General features: G+C 44.5%; 1 protein-coding gene and 1 long non-coding RNA gene across 6 annotated transcripts in view; one reads left to right on the top strand and one right to left on the bottom strand.

Annotated features, from left to right (window-relative positions):
- The first annotated feature begins 922 nt into the window (after window positions 1-922).
- On the top strand, window positions 923-8,017 carry LOC141994022 (uncharacterized). Of its 3 annotated transcripts, none has more exons than XR_012640996.1 (3): window positions 923-1,411; window positions 6,757-6,864; window positions 7,716-8,017. It is a non-coding gene; the product is annotated as an uncharacterized LOC141994022 (long non-coding RNA). The 3 variants fall into 3 exon arrangements; XR_012641002.1 differs by having other exon boundaries at window positions 6,754-6,864; XR_012641003.1 differs by having other exon boundaries at window positions 923-1,416; window positions 6,754-6,864.
- CUL4A (cullin 4A) overlaps window positions 4,258-17,566 on the bottom strand; it is an 80,385-nt gene continuing 67,076 nt past the window's right edge. For 2 of the 3 annotated variants that reach the window (XM_074963952.1, XM_074963943.1), the window contains exons 18-20: window positions 11,361-11,533; window positions 10,363-10,515; window positions 4,264-5,475 (exon numbers count right to left, since the gene is read on the bottom strand). In XM_074963952.1, coding sequence (XP_074820053.1) covers window positions 5,380-5,475; window positions 10,363-10,515; window positions 11,361-11,533 — 422 coding nt within the window. In that variant the 3' untranslated portion in view covers window positions 4,264-5,379. Of the gene's footprint in view, window positions 5,476-10,362; window positions 10,516-11,360; window positions 11,534-17,566 lie in introns of all 3 variants that reach the window. The other variant, XM_074963934.1, reaches the window with a different exon arrangement.

Raw genomic sequence — 17,566 nt, 5'->3', positions numbered from 1 at the left:
CACATACATGGCCAGCTCCAGGTACCGGCAGAGCAAGCATGTGCCTGGGGCAGCATATGCGACGGGGTGGCATTCCATCCATTCTTGGGGCAGCAGAGTCCGAGCGGGGTTTTTTTTTGGTGGGGGCAGTTCTGGGCAGCGTGGAGAGAAGCCAGAGAGAAGCTGCGGCCCTGCAACTGACAGGGACAGAGAACACCGGTGACTGCAGCCTGCAGCCCCGGAGTTCTCTGTCCCCAGCAGGCACCAGGCCGCGGCTTCTCTCCCCTGCTAGGCACTAGGTGGGCGTGCATAAATGCCCTGGCGGGCACCATGGGGCATTTATGTGGGGACCACTGCAGTAACTCTTTGTACGACCCATGGAATCTTTGTATGCAGTGTTATTATAGCCATGTTGGTCCCAGGATATTAGAGAGAAGGTGGGTGAGGTAATACATTTTATTGGACCAACCTTAGTGAAAGCTCAAAAGCTTGTCTCTGTCACCAACAGATGTTGGTTCAATAAAAGAGATTACCTCCTCCATCTGGAACTATGGGAAATGCCTCAGTCTGCTTTTGCCAAATCAGAAATTGTTAAAAGATAATCCTAAGGAAGGTCAAGTCTACACAATCACTGTATGATTAAAAGGTATTGAAAGTTTCAGTAGACACTGAAGATGACCATATAATGGATAGATATGCTTCATAGTTCTAGGTTAAGGGAGCCTAGTTGAGGCTGTTTGTGTGAAGTTAACTGCACTTTTGCATACTTTAAAAAAAAGGGGAGAAGGTGTTGTAAAGTAGAATCATAGTTTAGGATTTATAGATTTTTCTAAAATTCTTGTGTTTTGAAAAAAACTAGAAAATTCTATTAAGACTTCTTTGGCTAACCCAGTGCAAAAAAGCAGCAAGGTAGTGTCAGTCAGTGCATTTAGGTTATGTTTACATACACCACATGAATAGCTATTTATTATATAAATACCATATACATGTGTGTGTGCTGGGTAATTATGCTAAGTTGTACACTACTTATTTTTGCTCATTTATGCTTCGGCATATATTCCATGATGCCCTGGGAGACGTATAGCTCAGCACTTGGCTTAAGCGAATACAAAAACTGTCAAAAACTAGATGTATGAGCATTATGAAACAAAGGTAGAATGTAGTACAAGGAAATAATGAAAGATGTATGAACGCTTTGTATTAGGGAGTATCTTCATGCCCCTTAACATTTGGTATTTAATATTCAAACGAAAAATGGGAAAGTACAAGGAGGCACCAAAGACAAAGCTGGCTTGTTAAACTTTAAGTACTCTGTTACTTGTAAACAGCTATGCTATAAAAGATGGCCAGTTTAAGGGGGCACTTAGGAAGCACTTTTTCTGTACAAGATGAACTGAACACACTGCGAGACTTCAGTTCCTGGGCAGGATTGGTGATGTATTAACTTTTTCATGTACCGTAGTGTGTTTTGTCTTTAGATAATAAATTTGGCTGAGCTTGGTTATGTAGTCTCTTGAATATTCTTAATCTCAAAGGGTAAGCATAATCAATTAATTGGCTATACCTTTTAGACTATAAAATTGTGTTGTCATAAAGATGGTTAGATGCTGTGGTGGAAAAGAAGATATGGAGCACAGGACATTGTAATATGATTATTTCGCTTGCCCAGCTTGGTTAAAGGATATCCTCTCTCTCATGCTTTAGAACTATTTGTCTTACCCCTGAAATTCTGTTTCTGGTAAGTTTCATGGTGCAGAGAATGAAGGAGGGTCAGCTCTTCATCAGGAAGGTAAATCACTTGGTTACTCTCCTCATCATGGGTGCCCCCACTAAGTTAATCAATCCTGGGAGAGAAACCTTTATGTCCTGAGCTACTTTTCCTGTAGTCTTACTTGAGGCCTATTAGATAGGCTACAGGCAGCATGCTTCAACATAACCTCTTCCTAGTACACAAAAAAATAGTTACACCTCTTTTTCCTCCCCTCCCCACAAAAAAAATAAAAAGGCACAACAACCCCACAAAACCAAACCCCACAAAACTCTCCCTCTCCAAAAAAACCCAGAGCCCAGATATGGTATTTAACTGTTGTAGTCCTCAAGAGGCACCTTATGCTAAGAGGTAGTTTCATTCCTATTTTGTAACTGGGAAGCAGAGTCAGAGGGGAATCCTCTGTGTTTTAAGTCTTTTTATTTATATAACTGTAAAGTTACCTTCCATCCTGATTTTGCAGGTATGATTCTTTTTTTTTTAATAAATAAAATTATTCTTTTAAGAATCTGCTTGATTTTCAGTGTCCTAAAAACCAAAGGGTTTGGTCTTTGCTCACATTGTAACCAATTGGTTAGTATATTGTTTTCAAGCCTCCCCAGGAAAGGGGGTGAAGGGGCTTGGGGGGATATTTTGGGGGAATAGGGACTCCAGGTGACCCTTTCCTGAATTTTTGTGTGAATCACTTGGTGGTGGCAGCAATACCATCCAAGGACAAAGAAAAGAATTTGTGCCTTGGGGAAGTTTTTAACCTAAGCTGGTAAAATATAAGCTATGGGGATCTTTCATGCGGGTCCCCACATCTGTACCACAGAATTCACCAATTTTTTAAACAAGCATCTAAGGAACACTTTCAGTAGCGTCTGAGTATGAATCAGGAGCAGAGGAATTGGGGCTTGAGTGGCAATTACTGTTTGTGCTAATTTAGATAATAGGTTGGCTTTAATTTACATGATATACTACTGCCATATCAGGCGTGAATAAAGAATGTTTGGCCTCTAATACTAGACGTGTATATCTGGTACCATAATCAGACAATTACAGTATTACTGTACAATATTATTAGCATATGCCATTTTTATTATAGTGGCACAGAGACTGCAAAACCTTCAGTCTCGGTCACTGCAACAAAAGTCCTCATTGTGATGTAAACACAAGGAACTGTACTAAGATCAACTCATTTCACATAAGCCACTAAACGTCCAGTCACTAGTGACTTGGATGCAAATGTATTAGTTTTAAAATGCTTACTCATTTGTTTGGGCTGCAAAAATTCTAACAAAAAAAGATTCTAAAAAATCTTGTTGCTATACGAGTGAGAGTAATTTGGCTAACAAATACCACTCTCTAGGTATGTTTTTTTTTTAATTACATAGCTCAGAATTCTTGTCTGTCAATTACCTTGCTTCCACAGGGAGAGCCATTTCACTTGTTGATGAAAATATATCTTATCGTAATAGCATCAATGTTTTTTAACAATTTGTTTTTAATCAAACACTAGTCAGAAAGTTAAGAGTTTATTTTTTGGGTGGAGGGCAGCAAAGATAAGGTAGAGCAGTGGTTCTCAATCAGGAGTCCGGGGGGGGGCACAAGGAGGTTTCAGGGGGTCCACCAAGCAGGGCCAGCATTAGACTTGCTAGGTCCCCCACTGCATGGGGCTGAAGCCTGGGTCCCTGAGCCCTGACACCCAGGGCGGACGCCAAAGTCCGAGCAATGTAGCTTTGCGGGGGGCTCCCTGTGGCTTGGGGCCATGGGCAGTTGCCCTGCTTGGTACCCCCACTGCCGGCCCTGGCTTTTATATGAAGAAAAACAGTTGTTGTGACAAGGTGGGCGGTGGAATTTTTATAGCATGTTGGGGGCAGAGGGGGCTCAGAAAGAAAAAGGTTAAGAACCCCTGAGGTAGAGAGCATTGTTCAAATAGCATAGGTTACTGGATTACTGCCCATCACTCACAAGTCTTTAGTCTGATGAAACCTCTGCCCCATTACACTTGTGTGTTTATTACATAAAGCTTTTTATTTTAAATCACCAAAAACAGCAGTATGTTTTAGCAAACTGACTTTGGCAGATTGTGATGTGAATAGGGAATAAATAAATTAGTTAAAAGTTAGGGTCTGTTAATTAATATTCAATGACAGACTGAGATAAAGTGTCAAATTCACATGGTGGCTAAGAAATTAATATTTAATATATATCAATGAGATTTTATTTGAATTAACTAAAGATTTAAATATTAAAGCAAGTTAAAATATAAGTCTACATTAAATTACAATATTAAATAGCTTTTAAATACTTTTATTGTACTAAACATATGATAGGGAGTTTGGTTTCTAACACACAGGAAAGGGAATAAAAATAATTCAAAGAATGCAATACAATTAATGAGACCAGATGACAGAATGAGGACTTTAATATAGAAACCCACAAGATGTCAGCTTTTAGCAATGGATACTTAAGAAAGGGTCGTGGACTTATAATTTATGCACAAAAATCATATTATATAAATTTAGTAAGGTTTTTTTTTTTTTTTTTTCAAGAAAATATTGCTTAGTTAAATTCTCATTAGACCATGATCAAAACTCCTTTGGTAGCTTTTAATCAGAATGAAACACCATTATGCAAATCCTGTGAAATAAAACAGAGGCTTGTAAATTTTACCACAAAAAAGTATCTTCCTTATAGTTACAATTATCTAACAGATCTACATGTTCTTCATTCTTTAATTCAAATCAACTTACATATATACAATATGTAACAGGGAACTCACAAAATCCTTAGTCTCTCAAGACAAAAATCTATTACTTCACATCAAAACTGTAAAGCCTTTGAAATCTTCTCTTCCTGTGTTGAGTACACTGTACAGTAATTATCTTATATTTGTCTCTAAAGGCAAAACTAAATTTTACTGAAGTTTTACATAAACAGTAATGCAAATCACTTGCCTTAGAGCAAAAAATTCCACAAATGAATACCTTAGCTAAGTAATCAGACAGCTCACTACAGACATTTTAACACAGTTGTCCTCTTGGCACTTTGAAGATTTCACTTCAAAACCTGATTTATCCAAACCAGACTGAAGTTTAGAACTATTTTGAAAGAAAATTAAACAAACATGAAAACAGTATCAAGGTGCATAATTTCAAAAATTCACTGAGTGTTGGTACATAAAGGGTTAATCAATTAAAAGGGGTTTTAAAAGATACCAGAGTGATTTTTGTAGCTAAAGAATGCAGCATTAAGGGTCTTTATGGATGTGCTGTCATGAACACATACATAAATAAGCCAGACTTGCATCTCTGTCACAGAAAAATAGAATATTTTTTTTACCTTCCCTTCCAACTTCAAAAAGTTAATTTTAAACAAAGGAGAACAAACATATCTTGAAGAACTCAAAAGAACAAATGGAAGAACTAAAAAATAAAAGATGTGCCATTTAAAAATCACTAAGGAGTCTTGACAAGGATGATCCAAGAGACCTTTCCTTTGCTTCTCATCCACACCAGTGCATGCAGCTGGTTGAATAGTATACATCAACTTGAGATCTACTAAAAGTAAAGTCTGGAAATAGCATAGGTATTCAATGTCCTGAATACATTATTCTGGTGTTTTTTAGAAAAAAAAAGTTCTCTCCGTTATGCAACGTAGTGGTATTGATTGGGGTTGTCTTTGTCTCTCTCCATGTAGTCTCTATCTATGAGAGATTCAATCCTTTTTTTCAAGTCTCCAGGCTATAAGAAAAGATCAAATTGGTATTCTGTTTAGTAATATAAATGAAATATAAAAAGCATTTTTTATTTTCAATCCCACTATAGTAAAATGAGGACAGTAATCTTTATTTTAAAAATTGGCTCTATAAATTGTATAACAAAATACATCAAATTAAAAATGCATTTCTAAATATAAAAATATATAAACTCCTGGTAAAACCTGCTGACTTCCCCCTCTCATTGTTAAAGAAAACATTTTAACATTTGAATCTTTGATTTTGATTCAACCATTAAATCCTACACTACTTATTTTTTCATCTTTTAGAAGGATAGAAAAGAATAGAAAAAAAATTAATAAAAAAGACAGTTACCTTTCCCGTAACTGGTGTTCTTTGATATGTGTTGCTCATGTCCATGCCATATTAGGTATGTGCGCTTGCGGGAAGGTTTTCCCTCAGTGGTATCTGTAGGGGATTGGCTCTGGTGCCCCCTGCAGCGGCACACACATGCGCTATAAGGGGCGCTGCCAGCTCCTCCCACCCTCAGTTCCTTCTTGCTAGAAACTCTGACAGTGGGGAAGGAGGACGGGTTGTGGAATGGACATGAGCAACACATCTTAAAGAACACCAGTTACGGAAACGGTAACATTCTTTTTTCTTCGAGTGCTTGCTCATGTACATTCCATATTAGGTGACTCCCAAGCAGTGCCAATGGAGGCAGGTAGGAGTTCACCAACGCGTAGATTGCAACACAGCTCTGCCGAACTCAGCGTCATCTCTGGCCTGCTGAGTGATGGCGTAGTGCGCCGTGAACGTGTGAACTGAAGACCACGTCGCAGCTCTGCAAATGTTCTGAATAGGGATGTGCGCCAGGAAGGCTGCCGAAGACACCTGAACTCTGAGTGGGCACTCACAATCAGTGGCAGCGGGACCTGTGCCAGTTCATAACAGGTCCAGATGCAGGAGGTGATCTAGTTGGAAACCCTCTGCGAGGACACTGGAAGGCCCTTTTCCAGGTGATCTCTGGACTGGGAATAGACCGTCACGAGCCACTGCTGTAAGGGTCGCATCCAGAGCCTGGCATGGCAGACGACATACGTACATGCTGCCATGTGTCCCAGCAAGGGCAGACAAACCCTGGCCATGGCTGGGGGGAACATGGAGACTACCATGCAGAGGTCCACCAACGCTTGGAACCTCTCCTGCAGCAGCAACGCTCTGGTGCAGGTGGAGTCGAGCACCGCTCAGATGAACTCTATCCTCTGCACTGGAACTAACGTCGACTTTTGTCGTTTACCAGCAGGCCCAGGATCTGCACGTGGCCAACATCCCTTTTGACTTGGGACCTGGATTGACATTTGATCAGCCAGTCGTCAAAGTACGGGTAGATCTGGATACCCTGATGCCTGAGGTAAGCTGCTACCACTGACGTGCACTTGATAAACACCCTTGGTGCTGTCGCGAAGCTGAAAGGGAGGACCACAAACTGGTAGTGGTCCGATCTCATCATGAAGCATAGGAAGCGCCTGTGTCCTTGGAAGAACGCTATATGAAAGTACTTCAAGTTGAGGGTGGCATACCAGTCTCCTGGATCCAGGGAGGGGATGACGGAGACCATGCGGAACCTCAACTTCTTTAGGTATTTGTTGAGGTCTCGTAGGTCCAGGATGGGCCGTAGATTACCCTTGGCTTTTGGGATTAAGTAGTACTGGGAATAGACCCCCTTGTTCCAGTACTCACGGGGAACCTATTCCACCGCACCCAGCTGCATCAATCCTTCTACCTTCTGTGCGAGGAGACTCTCGTGAGAGGGGGTCCCTGAAGAGGGATGGTGAAGCGGGGTGGGGGGTAGACAGAAACTGTAGGATATAACCCTGTGCCACTGTACTGAGGACCCAATGGTCTGAGGTTATGGTGGTCCATGCCAGGAGAAAAAAAGAAAGGCAGTTGGAAAAAGGCGGGATAGATAGATCTGGGGTATAGTCTGGTAGGTCTGAGTGCACCCTAAAAACGCCTGCTTGCTCCCCTGCTTATTGCGGGTCGAGCCTGATTGGGTGCAGGGAGCGGGTGGGTGGCTTGAGCGGCGTTTGTAGCCCGTTCTTTTTGTGGGGCGGCTCCTGCCGGGGTTGGCTCCCTTGGCCATGAGCTGGCTGTGGTTTCAACTGCTTACAGACTGGACCGGGGATGTACAGCCCTAGAGTTTTCAGGGTAGTGCGGGAGTCAGTAAGCTGCATGACCTTAAGATGTCTTTTCTGCAAACAGGCCTGGCTGTCGAAGGGAAGGTCCTGCATTGACTGCTGAGCCTCTGTTGACAGACCCAAGAGGAGCAGCCAGGATGCCCACTGCATGGAGATGGCCAAGGCCATAGTACAAGCCGCAGAGTCAGCCACATTCGAAGCTGCCTGGAGAGCTGCCCTGGCCACTGTGGTGCCCTCCTCAAGGATCGCCAGGAATTCCTTCCTGGACCCTTCGGGAAGCAAAACCTCGAACTGGGCCATGGCTTGCCACATGTTGTAATCGTAGCGGTCAAGGAGGGCTTGGTGGTAGGCCACTCTCAACTGAAGGCTGGAAGATGAATAAATCTTTCACCCAAACAGATCCCGTCTCTTGGATTCTTTATTTTTGGGCGTAGGTTTGGGTTGCCCCTGCCTCTCCCTTTGATCAACTGCCTCAACTACAAGAGAGTTTGGGGCCGGGTGGGTGTAGAGATACTCGTGGCCTTTAGCTGGCATGAAGTACTTACATTCAGCCCTTTTCGAAATGGGGGGCAGGGAGGAGGGGGTTTGCCATAGGGCATTAATAATTTTTGATATCCCTTCGTGTAGGGGCAGATGCTGTGGAGTAGGTGCTGTGTAGCATAGGACGTCAAATAGGGAGTCCGATAGCTCCTCTAGCTCCTCCACCTGGAGCCCCAGGTTGGAGGTGATCCTCTTCAGTAGTTTCTGATGAGCCTTAGCATCATCTTGAGAAACCGGGTAAAGGGGACCCATGATGGCTTCGTCCAGCAACAATGAAGACGACACTGGGCGTTACAACGTCCCCTGGTGGTCCAGCAGGCTGTTCCCCTGTCTGCTCATGGGCCTAGTGGGTTCTGCCTTCTGGGGCCTACACCTCTGGTGGAGAGTGGGATGCTGAGGCCGATGGCCTATCTGAGGCTCCCACCACCGAGCGGACTGTCTGCGATGGCTGGGGAAACCCCCAAAGGTTCCAGGGGTACCAGGATGCCACTGGCTTTGGGCCCAAGGGGTCAGTTGCAGTGCTGACTATGTGGACGGTACCGCCAGTGCTTGTCCCGCCGTCAAGGACTCCTGCTCAGTTCTGCAGCCGGAGGCAGAGTGGTCACTGGCAGGTGACCATGATCGAGTGGACGAGCATTCCTTCTCCGTGCGGTGCCGGCTGCTACACCTCGACACTGACCTGACTGATCGAGAAGAGTCCCTCGCATGCGAACTTGGGGACCACTGGCACTCTGCGTCGGTCAACGGGTGACCTGCACCTCACGCTGCTCGATAGGTACCAGGACCTGGAACGGGAACGGGAGCTGAAGAGGGCCGGTCACTGGGAGGATCTCCCCGACTGCAGGGATCCGTGTGTCAGCAACTGGCATTGGTGGGTTGGTGACCGGTGGCCGCGTCCAAATGATGGTTCGCATGACCGGTGCCGAGGCCTTGGGGACATGAAAGGCTGGTCTCTATGCTCTTGCCAGGGGGCACATGCCTTGGTAGGCCTGCACCATGTTACCAGCGAGCCGCATCTCGAATCCCGCTGTCAGTGCCCAGGGTCTGGAGACCAAAAAGGACTTCGTTGAGCCTGCCTCCGAGGCATGACAGCTCAGAGCAGGCGAGCGCTGGTGGGACTCCATGATGGGGAGCGGTGTCACTGAGATGCAGACACACGGTAAGGTCCCCAGGCAGGTTTACCCTTGGACTGGGCTACCGCCGAAGCCGGTGTGGGCGGCACCGATAACGACAGGATCTCCTACACTGCCTGCAGGGTCTCTGGTGTCGACGGGACATCTAGATGACGGAGGCCCTCGTCACTGTTTCAGGTGGCAGGCATAGTGCCCAATGGGCTGGACCACTGAACTTGAGCTGGGGCCCGACTCCCTGATGGAGGCATCAAGCCACCCACCACGGGTCTTTGTTCTCCTCTGGGCCTGTCCTTTCCCTTACGGGAAATGAGGGATCTTCCCCTTGTGGTTCTCTTTGGCTTCTTGACCGGAGCCGGGGGGGGGGGGGGAAATCGGTGCTGGCTCAAAGACGGTGCTGGCGGGGTGCTCTGCACGGACGCTGTAGTGCTTGAGGCCAAGTTGGACCTGGGTGCTGGGGTCAGGGACTCCAGCAGGAGCGACTCCAGGTCTGACTCCATCAGGAGCGCCCTCAGACGGATGTGTCTCTGTCCTTTTATGTTTGGGTTTGAAGGATTTACAGATGCGACACTTGTCGCTTGTGTGTCCTTTGCCTAGATACCTCAAACAATTAGCGTGCGGGTCGCTGATAGGCATAGGCCGCTTACAATGATCGCAGGGCTTAAAGCCTGGGGACCAGGCTAGAATTAGCACTAAGGGAACTATTAACTATTTTACAACTATTTTACAGGAAACGTTCGGAAGAAACACTGAACGAAACAAAATGATAGCCAAAGCAGCAGATGTTCCAGCACTGTCACTGGTGGCAAGAAGGAACTGGAGATGGGGGAGCCGGCAGCGCCCCTTATACTGCAGCATGTGTGCGCCACTCCAGGGGGCGCCAGAGCCGCTCCCCTACGGATACCACTGAGGGAAAAACTGCCGGTACCAGTGCATGTGGCGAGCACACACACCTAATATGGAATGGACATGAGTGAGCACTCGAACCAGACATTTAAAAAAAATTCTAGTATGGATTGAAAGGAAATTGAGTTCACTTACCTTTACTGGAAATTTCAGCTGATTATACAATTCAGAAACAAGAAGGTTATGGCAGAGTGTCTTTCTCATCTTCATTATTCGTACAATAGCAGCATCAATCTGATATTGTCTATCTTGAAACACTCTTTCAGTTGTGCTAACCTGTTCTTCAACCTAAAGGACAAGACAACATGCATCAAGCACTCTTTCATTGCCAATTTTTCTGTCTCTGAATGTTTGGTTAAGCTTTAGGGAAATATACAGTTAATATGTGGAAGGGAACAATATTCATTTATTCTTCTCTTTCTGACAGACAAGCACGCACACCTAAAACCTGGGCTCTCGGATGTTCTGATGCTGTTAAAGGAAACTAAGGATACAAATGAAGCACATGCAAAGCAAATTCACATAGTTCTTATAAAAAGTAAACTTGATAAACCAAACTACAATTAAAAAAACAACAGTATTTATTTAATTAAGAAATACATCAATACAGATGAGGTTTCTACTAAACCTTAATGTATACGGGCCTTCTGAAATAGAGAATAATTCCAGGACTGTACGCTTCAAGGAGTTCTGTATGCTAAAGACAAGGAAAACAACTGGACATGCTAATTAAACACGTCACTCATGCTGACCCCAGGAATTGGGATCCATTCCCAAAGACATTCACAGCAACAGAGGGGATGATAATTATTTCAATAACTCTCTTATCTCCAAATAAAAACAGTTGATGTGTTAACAGCATTACTTTTGTTCTGTTCAATCAATGTAATGTCAATACTTCAACGACATTGTCCAAACAGTTAAGATGTATTGAAAGGAATGTGAGATCATAACAATTTAGGACACAAACGGACTACCAATGAGACCAGAAATATTTCTCCCCTCCCAGGATGAGAAAAATATTGCTGGAAATGCAGAGACCGTGTCAACTCAGCCAGGACATATAGGTAAGCAAGGCACAATATCAGTTTAATCAAAATAAATGCAAAGAGTAAGAGTATTTTAATACATACTGTTTCTTTCATCTGTATTTGGTTGATCTTTATTCTAAACAATTTATGCTTGAAGTCACCATTAAAGATGAATTTGTCTCCATCTTCTACATCCTTGCCTTTTGGATTTTTAATCAATACCCGTGCTTTCCCACAGGCCAAACTCTGCAAGGTTCTTCGCAATTCACTGTCCTCTGTAAACAGGTTAAAAATACAATAAAAAGCTGACTGTAACTTTGAAATATTAAATTGTTAATTTATAAATACAAGTTAAAACACTCCTCCTTTTCTGAAGTATATTGCTAATAATTTCTTCTAACTCATTCCTAATTATGCAATGTAATTCACAACTTTAAAGGCCCAATCCTGCAGATCTTACTTATACCTAAGAACTAACAGTATTTCAACACTGTACAAGACATGAACAAAGATGTGGCCCCAGCCTCAAGGAGTTTACAATCCAAAAAAACCAAAGATCAGACAAGAATGTACTAGGAGACTTAGAGATTTAAAAAAAGAAAAAAAGGGGGTAAATTGTGTTACCCTGTGCTTCATCAGTGGGTACTGTGATATGAGTATGTTTTAACATGAATATTATGCTAACAGAAAAAAGTGGACAACTGTTCATGCTACCAAGAAAACATTTATGCACTAAAAACAATACGATACGGAAGAACTAGAAACCAAGGAATGACATAATAAATCTTAATATGTAAAACGCAAAGTCAAAAGCAACTTTGGTGTTAGGCAAAACAAACATGAATACACTAAACATTAAACTTCGTGAAGACTTTTGTTAAAGCCCTGAAAATTTCTAAGTGAATATGCATTTTGTTGTTCTCTGCCTAGTCTCTTGAATACCATTACCTGCAATATAAAAACCATAATAAAATGGGTTAGGATAGCACTGTGTGTAGACCTGTGAACTGAAATAGCAAAGATTTTGCAAGCTAGAGCTGAAGTGCATTGGAAGAGTTGAGTAAAATGATAACATCATTAGGTTTAAAATTAGCCCTTTTAGTTAGAGAATAGTTTAACTTTCACATTCCTGCAACACCACCATTAAGAAAACCCTTTTTATTCCTTCTTTTGATGTAAGGGAGTGGACGGACAATTATTTATAAAGATATTAAATTTACAAAAATATTAGATTGCAATAATTAAACAATCACCTATATGCTTTATATTTTTGAAGCACTATATCTGAAGTACTATAAAGAATGGTTACTCTCCATTAACTGTGGTTCTTCAAGATGTATTGTCCACATTCCACTTCTGGTGTGCATGCATCCCAAGCACAGAAAATTGGATTGTTTTTGAATAGCAGTTGAGGCCACAACTGTGCCCTGTAAACTGCGGGTATGTTTATACAGCAGTTTAAGCCCAGGTCTGAACCCAGGCTCAAGCCAAACACCCCTTGTGTCTATACTGCAATTGTGCTAATCTAGGGCTCAGACCCAAGGTCCCAGGACCTGCCAGGCTGGAGGGTCCAAGCCTCTGGGACCTACGGTCCGAGCCCTACTGGTTTCCTGTGGGTATGTGGTCCCAGCTTGACTTAGGTCCTAGATGTCCTCCAGATATATCCCAAAGTTCCTGGCAGCAGAGGAGCAGCGCTTCAGGCAGCCAGCGCAGTGGCTCTTGCTCCTGGGTCCCCCCTGCCTACCTGCGGCTGTGGGACAGGAACGGCCAGGCAGTGTGCACTGTGAGGGTGATAAGTGGGAGCCAACCCCAAAACTTCCCCGCAGCCTCCTGAGGATCCATTATCCCTGCCTCCCAGGGTGCAGCAGGAGCAGGGATAGGGGAGCCTCAGGCGGTGCTGGAGCACACTGCACCCCAAGCCTTGGGCATGCACTTCATCACTCTGCAGCCGGCAGCGGCCAGACTGGTGTGTGTGTGTGTTTTTTCCTCTGATACCTTCATTTTATGTCAAATTTCAAAACAGACAGACACCTTCATTGAACTTCCCACTTTAAAAATTAAGAATGGCAACATTTCATTTAATAGTTTGACAGTCCTGGAGAGATTGATGTTCTAATTATCCTCAGAATAGATGCACATGGGCATTTTCCTGCCAATATGACTCAGCTTAGAGCTGGAGAGCCCAATTCTCACATTAGTTGGTAGTTGACTAGCAAGCCTTCTCAAACTGCAGTCGTTCTACTGAGACAGCCACCAAAGGAGCTACTTATGCCATTTATGTACTCGTGTTCCTTATGGGCACCCGAGTCCCATTAATAGCACCACTGCAGTTAGGAAACAGGGTGGGCAAGAGAGTTTGTCCACAGTGCTATACAGCAGAAGGACTAGAGTATCGACGTGGGGGTTGAGGACGCTAGGTATAGGGTTACTGGAGATAGGGTTACTTTGACTTGGGTTTGTGCTCTACAGTGTGGACTTCAAAGCCCTAGGTTTGAGCATGGGTCAGAAAATTCTTAATCTAGGGTTAAAATGCAGGATAGATGTTAAAGCCCAAGGTTCTCTGACACACGTCAGCTGACTTGAGTCCCACTAACCTTAGGTTTACAATGCTGTCTAGACATAGCCTCTCTGGTGCTGCATAGAAGAGGATGAAAAGGGGGAGTGGCAGCAACCACTCTTCACTAAAACAGAATCCACCTGATCTAGGGCTGCAAACTAGCAGATAAGGCATGCGGATCATGGCATACATGTGGACAACATACCTTGAAGAACCAGTTACTACAGCATAAGTAACCACTCTACTCTTCTTCAAGTGATGTCCATATGTCTACTTCTGGTGACTCACAAGCAGTGATATCACATTCTGAAAGTGGGTGATCACAGTCTACTGAAAGGATATCTGTAAGACAGCTCTGTCAAAGTGTGCGTCAGACCTAGAGCCCTATACGAAGTAGTAGTGCTGGGCAAAGGTGTGGACAGAATTCCAGGTAGCTGCTCTGCAAATCTCAGATATTGGGATGCCTCTTAGAGAAGCAGCAGAGGTTGCTGGAGCTCTGGTGGAATGGTTCCTATCTGCATAGGTGGGTCCAAACACACACTCATAGAGCAAGACAGTCTGAGTTTCATTTAGATAGTCTTTAGGTGGATATAGGCTGACTTTTCATCCCCTCAGCAAAGGCCAGAAACAGTCTAGGCAAGCTCCCGAATGGTCTTATTCTGTCCAAATGAGAGAGTCCCAACAACATCTAACGTGAAATTTAACTTCCCCCAGATTAGCACAAGGATTGGGAAAGAAAACTGGCAGGTGAATCACCTGATTCAGGTGAAAATCTGAGACAACTTTAGGAAAGAACTTTGGGTGAGGTCCTAATGTCACTTTGCCCTTATGGAATAATGTATACAGGGGTGCTGCTATGAGGGCTTGGATCTGTCCTATTTTTCTGGATGAGGTTTTAACCACTAAGAAGATGGTCTTCATAGACAGGTAGTATAAAGAGCAAGTAAATAAAAGTTTCAGGGGGAGGCCTCATTAACCCTGATAATACAACAGTGAGGTTCCAGAGGGACAGGGTCTCTCGGACTAGAGGAAAGACATGAAGCTCTTGAGGAACCTAGCAACTGTTTGGTGTGAAGACAGATCTTCAGTTGGAGGATGAGCAGAAACTGCCATCAGATGGACTTCCATACAAGTAATTGAGAGTCCCAAATGCATTAGGGCCAGCAAGTAATAGTTGCTACTGGGTTTTCTAGTGGGAGTAGGTGCTTCTGCATTGCCCAAAAAAGAATCTCTTCAATTTAGCTGAATAAGTTACTCGAATGGAATCATTTCTGCTACAAGCCAGAACGTTCTGGACTTCCATGGAGCAGATTCTGTCTGTGGCTGTTAGCCAGCCAGCATCAGCCTGCAAGGTGCAGCGATGCTGGGTTTGGGTGTAGGATCTGGCCCTCAGTTTGTATGATTACATCTGGCTGAACCATAAGTGTGATTGGGGGCTGTGTTGACAGGCTCATCAGCTCAGACTACCAGAACTGTCTGGGCCATGCTGGTGTTGTCATTATCATCCTGTTTGAGCTTTTTCAGGATCCTCTGTATCAGTGCAATGAGTGGGTAAACACGAGTCCCAAAATCCAGGGGATGCAGAAGGCCAGATCCTCCTCTAGAGCAAAATACTTGGCATTGCTTGTTCTAGTCTATGGCAAACAGATCTATCCTTGGGCATCCCCATTTGTAGATGTAGATGTCTTGCAGAAATGTGTTCTTGACTGAACGCTTGTGTATTGTGTGCAGAATTGATCTGCTAGGGTGTTCTGCAAGCATGAAAGATGTAGGGCTAAAAGTGTTACTTGGAGGGGGATACACCAGTCTCAGAGATGGATTGCTTCCTGGCAGAGAGGTAATAAGTGTGCCCCTCCCTGCTTATCGATGTAGTACATTGCTGTAGTATTGTCCTTCAGTACTTGGATTGTGGTTCCTCAGAATACGGTGGGTAGGAATGCCATGCAGACTTGGCTAACAGCTCTTAGCCCTAGGATATTATGTGGAGATTTACTCCTTGTGGGGGACAGATCATAGTCCCTGCATCTTAAAATGGTCCAGATGAGCTCCCCATCCAAGAGTGGATGCGTCTAGTCACCAGCTGTTTAGTGGACAGAGGCAGTAAGAATGGCACTCTGCTGTGCACATATAGAGGATCCTTCCACTAATCTAACAAGGAGAGGGCTTCTTGTGAGACCATGACCATCATATCTATTAGGTGTCTGCTGGGGTCCTTATGCCATGGTGTCATTTTGGGTGGTCCCTGCTGTTTGGACCTCTCATGGATGGCTGCAACCACCAAGGACCCAGGTGTATGGTCATTATAAAAGTACTCAAACTACTTTGAGGGGACTTGGTAGCACCTATCTGCCTTATTTGAAGTGGGTTCCACTGAAGTTGTGGTCTATCATAGGTCTCTTGCTGGTTCCAACAAGCCTCCATTTATTGGCATTGCCAATCTACCAGAGCCCAAGGAGCACAGGATGCAGAAGTTAGTGTGACTTTTCCTGCATTCTCTCTACTGCAATTTCCAGGGTAACTGACATTTGCTGGAGAAGCTCCTGGAAGATCAGATAGTTTGTTTCAGCACTGCCAGACGTAAGGGGGACAGACTCATCAGGCAAAGATGATAATATCACTGTTGAGATAGGCTAGACATCTGTCTCTTGTAGATCAACCTGCTCTGTGTCCTGGTACTGATGTTGAGATGTACAGTGGACCAGCTGACCTTCCTGAAATGGATTAAGAGGGAACACAGACCTGGCTTTGGAGGCAGGAGAACCAATGAAGTCTTTCTACTGGGTGGCATCCCCAAACAGGCTCAGCATGGCCATTATTGCTTAAACTAGGGGTCTGGAAAGAAGGAAGATACCACAATGGGTTCTGGGATGTCCTCTGGACTCCCCGTTGGAATAGCTTGGGTCATCATAGCCCTGGTCTACACTGTGGGGTGGGGGTGGGGGGGGGGAAATTGATCTAAGTTACGCAACTTCAGCTACGTGAATATTGTAGCTGAAGTCGACGTATTTAGATCTACTCATCGTGGTGTCTTCACTACGGTGAGTCGACTGCTGCTGCTCCCCCATCAACTCTGTCTGCACCTCTCGCGGCGGTGAAGTACAGGAGTCTATGGGAGAGTGCTCGAGGGTCGATTTATCGCATCTAGACGAGATGCGATAAATCAATCCCCGCTGGATCGATCGCTGTCTGCGGAGCCGGCGGGTAGTGTAGACATACCCATAGAGAGGCGAGCATGGCAAGTAGGTGGGTGACATATCTTCACTTCGCTCAGATGTGGAGAAGGAGCATATCTTCTCCATAAGTTGAACAATTTTCTCAGAAGTTCTACAAGGCCCAAGGGTATCCTGTGCAGGAATTGAGATGGTGGATCCAGATGGCACCAGGGCTAGGAGCTTCCTAGTAGTTGTCCGCAATGGTGACTCCAGCGGGTTGGCTACTGTCAAGTCAATCAGTACTGCGAATCTCATCAGGACTGAGAGCTTGTCCTCCAGATCAGCTGGTAGCATGGTGGGTGCTATGCTATGGAGCACTCTAGTGCCAAGGCAAGGTGTTTGGATGCCAGTGCCAGGTGTATCAATGCTGGGTGTTTTGTGGCCAATTGATCAGTATTGGTAGAGTCAGGAACAGACTCCAAAAGCAGCGCTGAGGTTATCTGGTGACAAAATGGTGCAGAGACATCAGCAGTATTAAATCTGAGCCTTGAACTGCCCCCTGGTTTGGACTTAGTCAATGCTGATGAGGGAAATCGGTG

This window comes from Natator depressus, chromosome 1 (assembly GCF_965152275.1).
Source record: "Natator depressus isolate rNatDep1 chromosome 1, rNatDep2.hap1, whole genome shotgun sequence".
NCBI lineage: Eukaryota > Metazoa > Chordata > Testudines > Cheloniidae > Natator > Natator depressus.
This window is presented reverse-complemented; position numbering and strand designations above follow the sequence as displayed.